A 6,323-nucleotide genomic window follows, 5' to 3' on the forward strand; every position below is an offset into this window, starting at 1 on the left:
ACTCCATGGAAATCCCTGTTCCATGGCCATTTCTGGTCCTAGACTGTCCCCAGTACCACAGCTATCTCTGGTCCCATGGCTATCTCCATCCTATGGCCATCCCTGCTCCAAGACCATCCCTGGTCCCAGGGACATTTCTGTTCCCACGACCATCCCTGGTCCCATGGCTGTCCCCATCCTAGAGCCATCTCTGGTCCCATGGTCAGCTCCATCCCATGGCCATCCCTGGTCCCACACCTGTCTCCATCCTATGGCCATCCCTGATCCTACGAACATCTCCATCCCATGGCTATTTCCATCCATCCTATGGCCATCCCTGGTCCAAGAGCATCTCAGTTCCCATGGCCATCCCTGGTTCCATGGTTGTCTCCACCCTCCAGTCATCTCTTGCCTCATGGCCATCCAAGTCCCACAACCATTCCAGGTCCCATGACCATCCCAGATTCCACAGCCATCCCCATCCCACAGCCATCTCCATCCCACAGCCATCACTGGTCCCATGGCCATTGCTGGTCCTACGACCATCCCTATTCCACGGTCATCCCTGGTCCCACACCCACCTCCAACCCATGGCCATCTCCATCCCATGGCCATCCATAGTCCTACAGCCATCCTCATCCCATGGTCATCTCCAACCCATGGCCATCTCCATCCCATGGCCATCCATATTCTTACAGCCATCCCCATCCCATGGCCATCTCCAACCCATGGCTATCCCCATCCCATGCTGGCACCCTCCCCTTTGCTCTTCAGGAAGGGGAGGTATGTGGTGAGGGTAGGCAAGGGGAGGCCAATACCTGGGTGAGCCCTGAGGCTTTCAGCAGCTCCTGGGGCGATCGACTGCCGAAGTAGATCTGGCTGGGGGGACGCAGGCTGAGGATGCAGGAGTAGACCTTGTTCCTCACCTAGAGGGACAGGGGGAAGGATGTGAAGTGGCCACTCCTGGGTAATACTGTGGACCTTTGGGGGCTCGGGGTTGCAGGGAAGGGGTGCCCCCACCTTTTTCTTGAAGTTGAGGAAGTAGTTGGCCTGGTCGATGAAGAAGAGCTCGAGCGCGGAGCGGCGCAGGTTGTAGCGGCGCAGGTGAACCTCGCGCAGGTGGGACAAGGGGCGCTTGAAGTCGTAGCCAATCCCTGTTGAGATGGGGGGGGACACAGAGCCCCTGTGGGTGTCACCATTCACCCAGATCCCCATTCCCAAGGCAGGGATGGGGGCCAGCATCACCCTGAGGCTGGGAGGAGCCCACTGCCAAAACAACCAGGACCTGGCATGATGGGCTTCTGGTGGAGATGGGATGGGTGAGGGGTTCCTTGAGACCCCCCAAGGAGCACGTTACCTCCTTCCGTCTCCTCCTTCTCGCTGCTGCCATCATAGAAGTAGACGTGCTGGGTTGTCACCTCCAGGCGGCCGGGGACGACGGCCACCGTCGTGATGAGCTCGCAGTCCTCCGAAACCACCAGCTTCTCCCGCTGGTTCTGCTCCTTGGGCTCAGCCCTGGGTGACACAAGGGGGTGAGGAGATTCTGGTGACACCCCCAGCTTGGCGGAGCCAGTGTCATGGCAGGGGATGGGGACACTCACTGGTTGTCCAGTACAGGGAGGTCCTCCTCGGCCAGTTGGTCATCTTCCAGCTCGCTCACCTTGGCCTCCTTGGCCATGGCAAGTGGGAGAGACTCGGTGGGGTTGTGGAGGTGGTCGGCTCCTGAAATGAGGAGGGGGTCAGCAGCCCACTCTGGCCACCCCACAGCTGGAGGACAAGGTCTGTGAAGGGTCCCCAGCCCCAACAGGGTCCATGACAGCTCCCATTCGTCTCACCCAGGTTGTCCCGTAGGGCGCTGGCCTCCAAATGTTGGTCAAAATTCAGGTTGGGTACCAACTTCAGCCTCATCCGGGAGTAGGTTTCGGCACTTGACAGCTTCCAGCGAACTTCTGCTGGGTTCCTGAGGGAGACAGGGGGAATAAGGCACCCTGAGGACCCCCAGCCATGCCACCCTTCCCTGGGGATGGAGGTGGATGCTCACCGGTCAGCCCAGGCGGAGCGGGGCGAGGTGAGGAGGCGGCACAGGGACCGCCACTGCTTGAGCACGGTGCTGTGGTGGTTGTTGGCCTGCTTAAGCACGTTGGCGTGCCGGGTGTTCTCCGCCTTGGCGCGCTTTGCCACTGGCTCCAGCACCAGCTCCTGCCGAGGGAGCAGGAGAGTGAAGCGACAGCAGGGCTGGGGCTTGGGGACATCCCTGAGGCGAGGAATATGTCCATGGGGTGACATCCCCAAGGTAAGGAGAACATCCCCAGGGTTGTGTCCTTGGGGTGAGAAGCACATCCCTGGGATGAGGTTCCTGGGATGAGGAGCACATCCCCAGAACTATGTCCCCAGGATGAGGAGCACATCCTGAGGGCAATATCCCCAGGGTAACGGGCACGTTCCCTAGGATGACATCCCTGGGATGAAGAGCATGTCCCCAGGATTAATGTCCTCAGGGTGAGGAGTGTGTCCCTAGGATGGCATCCCCAGAGCGGGGAGCATGTCCTCAGGGTGATATCCTTGGGGTAGGGAGCATGTGGTCAGGGTGAGGACCACATCCCTGGAAAGATGATTCTGGGATGATGAGAACATCTCTGGGATGATGCCTCCAGCATGAGGAGCAAGTTCTCAGCATGAGGAGAACTTCTCCAGTGTGACAGCCTTGGGATGACAATTACATCCTTAGGATGATGTCCCCAGGATGAGAAGCATGTCTCAATGGAAGTACCCCCAGGGTGAGGAGGATGTCCCCAGGATGAAGAACAAATCCCAAGGATTAATGTTCCTAGAGTGAAGGGTATATCCCTGGGGTGAGGACCACATCCCTAGGATGACATCCTTGGGGTGAGGAGCACATCCTGAGGACGATGTCCCCAGGATGAAAAGCACATCCTGAGGACAATATCCCCAGGGTGAGGGGGATCTCCCCAGGATGACATCCTTGGAGTGAAGAGCACATCCCCAGGACGACATCCCCAGGATGAGGAGCACATCCTGAGGACGATGTCCCCAGGATGAGGAGCGCATCCCCACAGTGACATCCACAAGGCAAGAAGCAGGCAGTACCTGGAACATCTTGCGGCTGGCTGCCTTCTCCTGTTCCCGCCGCTGGGAGCTGCTCATCATGGCATCGTAGCAGGCGTTCCAGAAATTGGACATGTGGTCGTGGCTCTTGGCGAAGGTGTCCATCTCAAACTGGGCCATGGTGGGCTGCACCTACAGAGCATACCAGGATAAGAAGAGAGGCATTTGCAGGGCTTGGCACCCATCAACCACCATCCAGGCTATCAGCATTGCCCCTCTGGAGGTCACTCCAACCTGGTGGTGACACGGGAAACCCGCTGCAGCATTGGACCCGTCTCTAAGCCTGGGAAGAGGTTCCCCCAAGGGTGACCCTATGCCCTGCGACACCCACGTGCTTCTCGATGAAGCCCCTCCACTCCGGGGTAGTGCAGAAGAGCTGGAAGTCCTCATAGAAAGTGGGGCTGCCGTTGGTGGGGGGCAGCGAGGGCAGGAAGAGCTGCAGCTGCAGGGTCTCATAGCACTGATCCATGAGTGTCCGGACAATGGGGACCAACCAGGAGAAGGTCTCCGATTTGGTGTCCAGCGAGCGTCGCAGTGGGGTCTCCAGCTTGCCCAGCAGGTAGCAAGCCTCATCCTTTTTGGGGGCTGAGGCAGTCTGCAGCAGGCTGTGCAGCTTCACATAGGCCAGTGAATGCAGCTGGAGGGGACATCGGACATCAAATGGGGCCACCAGCCCTACCCCAAGGACTGGGGTTCAGCCCCAGGAAGGGTTGACCCACCTGGGGGTCCTGCAGCATGATGTAGCCCACGAGGATGCGTAGACCCGTTTGGGCCATCTCCTTGAGGTCGGAGGTGCCGTTGGCCAGGTGGTACCAGACGCCCAGTTTGTCCAGCAGACTGCTCACCCCCTCGTAGATCTGGGGGGGCACAGTGAGCCCCCAGCCCAGCCAAGCACCCCCCACCCGTCCAGCCAGCCAGGCACAAAGCCACAAGGTCTGTCCCCATCACCCAGCCACCCTCAGCTTTGCTTGACACAGGTTTGGGTTATGGGTAGGGGTTAGGATTAGGATTTAGGGGTACGGTAGAGCTCCAACTCATTACCTTAATGACAAACTCGTTAGGGTTTGCATGGGGTTTATGGGTCAGGGTTTAGGGTTTGGGTTTATGATCAGGTTGTAGAGTTAGGGTTAAGGGTTGGGACTGGGGCTAGGGTTAGAGTAGAGGATTGGGGTTGGTGTTGAGGTTTATGGCAAGGATGTAGGGTTAAGGTTTAGGATTAGGATTTAGGAGATAGGGTAATGAGTTAATTATGGTTTAGGGTTAAGACTTAGGGTATAGGGGTAGGGTTTTGGGTTTACAGTAAGGGTGTAAGGTTAAGGTTAAAGTTTAGGTTTAGGGGTTAGGGTTTAGGATCAGGGTTAAGTTTCACACTAAGATTGTAGGGTTAGGGTTTACAGTAAGGGTTAGGGTTAGATTTACAGGTTATAAGTTAGGGATAGGGTTTAGGTTTAGATCTTAGCATACAAGATTAGAATATAGGGTTAGGTTTACAGTAAAGTTGTAGGACTAGGGTTAAGGGTATAGGATTAGGGTTAGGTCTAGGGTATAGGATTGGGGCTAGGGTTGAGATTTACTGCAAGGATGTAGGGTTTAGAATTTGAATTTAGGAGGTACAGCCAGATTACACAATACGAGTTAAAGTTAGACTTGGGATTTTGGTTTACAGTAAGAGTTAGAGTTAAGGGTTAAGAACATGGGTAAGGGTTGGGGTTTATCACAAAGATGTAGGGTTAATGTTTAGGATTAGGATTTAGGAGGCATGGTTAGATTTATAGGTTATGAGGTTACAGTTTAGGGTTAGGGTTTAGGGTACAGGGCTATGGGGTTGGATTTATGTTAAGGCTGTAGGGTTAAGGTTAAAGTTTAAGGGTTAAGGTTTAAAATCAGGGCTAGGGTTTACAGAAAGAGGGTAGAGTTAGGGTTAGACTTACAGTTGACAAGTTAGGGATAGGGTTTATGGTTAGATCTTAGCATATAGGATTAGAGGACTGGATTTGGGTATATGGTAAGGCTGTAGGATTGGAGTTAAGGGTTAGGATTAGAGGTTAGGGCTAGGATACAGTATTGGTCTTCATAGCAAGGGTGCAGGGTTAGTGTTAAGACTTAGGGTTTGAGTTGGGGTTTATGGCAAGGGCATAAGGCTAGGGCTGAGGTTTTGGGTTAGGTTTAGGGGTTAGGGTTGGATTTACTGGTTATGGGTTTGGGTTATGGTTTAGGATTAATGCATGGGTTATTTTCTAAGGTTAGGTTCAAGGGTTGCAGGTAGGGGCAGGGTTTAGGGATAGGGCTAGGAGTTAGGGTTCAGAGTTTGGGTTTGGGATCAGGAACCCCCGCTCATGCTCCTTCACCTTCTCACTCCACAGGGCCTGGTTGTTGTGTCCCTCGGAGAACAAGAAGTCCTGGAGCAATCGCAGCAGCTTGAGGGCATTGTGGGTGAGACCAGGTGAGGCAGCTGGTCCCGACTCCTTCAGGTCCGTCAATGCTGACTCCAGCATCATCTCCAGGAGGCTGTGGGAAAAGAGATGGCTCCATGGAGTGGTCCTCCCTTGGGGTGCACCCCACCAGACCCCACTCTGGACCTGCACGGGACTCACCTGCGCTTGATCTCATCGGGGGGCCGCACCAGCTCGCCCGCCGTCCCCAGCTTGGTGAGGACAGAGAAGACCTGTCCACGCTCTCTCCATGCCATGTCGTCCCAGCCCTCCACCCCACGCCAGGTCACCGAGAAGACGATGTTGGTCAAGAGGTTGCACAGCTCCTCCTCGGGCGTTTGCTGCCAATGGAGAGGATGGGTGAGTGATCCGGTGTCTGGCGTAGCCCAGAGTGGTAGGCACAATGGTTTGGGGCTTACCTGGGGGTTGCTGGTGTTGGAGATGTTGTCACTGGGCAGTGCATCTTGGTAGCTGTTCTCATCCAGGACATTGGAGAGGCTGGAGCTCTTGCGTGCTCGCATCCCGGGGAAGGGCTTGAAGCTCTCCAAGGGTGAGGGGGTGCCTGGGCCGCTGGCTGGGGTCTGTGTGCCGCTCTCGGCCGTGGCGATGGAGCTGGTGCTGGCCAGGTCGAGTCCCAGGTCAAAGGGTGAGGTGGAGAAGGGCGAGAGCGGGTGGTAGACACCATCAAAGGGAGGACCATCACCGGGGTTGGAAGACGAGCGGCTGGCCCGGTCAGAGGAGTCAAAAGACTTGAAGTTGTAGGAGTGGAAGGACTTGATGCGGCTG

The 6,323-nt window shown here is 55.8% G+C and overlaps 1 protein-coding gene across 1 annotated transcript in view; it reads right to left on the reverse strand.

Moving 5' to 3' along the window:
- Positions 1-797: 797 nt before the first annotated feature.
- Positions 798-6,323, reverse strand: part of LOC104541045 (neurobeachin-like protein 2) — a gene marked incomplete at both ends in the record, with an annotated part of 10,239 nt that continues 4,713 nt past the window's right edge. Inside the window, 12 exon segments of the mRNA XM_010185007.1 lie at positions 798-905; positions 961-1,133; positions 1,337-1,494; positions 1,581-1,701; positions 1,815-1,939; positions 2,021-2,178; positions 3,088-3,237; positions 3,437-3,742; positions 3,825-3,962; positions 5,454-5,613; positions 5,700-5,878; positions 5,957-6,320. Coding sequence (XP_010183309.1) covers positions 798-905; positions 961-1,133; positions 1,337-1,494; positions 1,581-1,701; positions 1,815-1,939; positions 2,021-2,178; positions 3,088-3,237; positions 3,437-3,742; positions 3,825-3,962; positions 5,454-5,613; positions 5,700-5,878; positions 5,957-6,320 — 2,140 coding nt within the window.

This window comes from Mesitornis unicolor, unplaced genomic scaffold (assembly GCF_000695765.1).
Source record: "Mesitornis unicolor isolate BGI_N332 unplaced genomic scaffold, ASM69576v1 scaffold4415, whole genome shotgun sequence".
Taxonomy (NCBI): Eukaryota; Metazoa; Chordata; class Aves; order Mesitornithiformes; family Mesitornithidae; genus Mesitornis; species Mesitornis unicolor.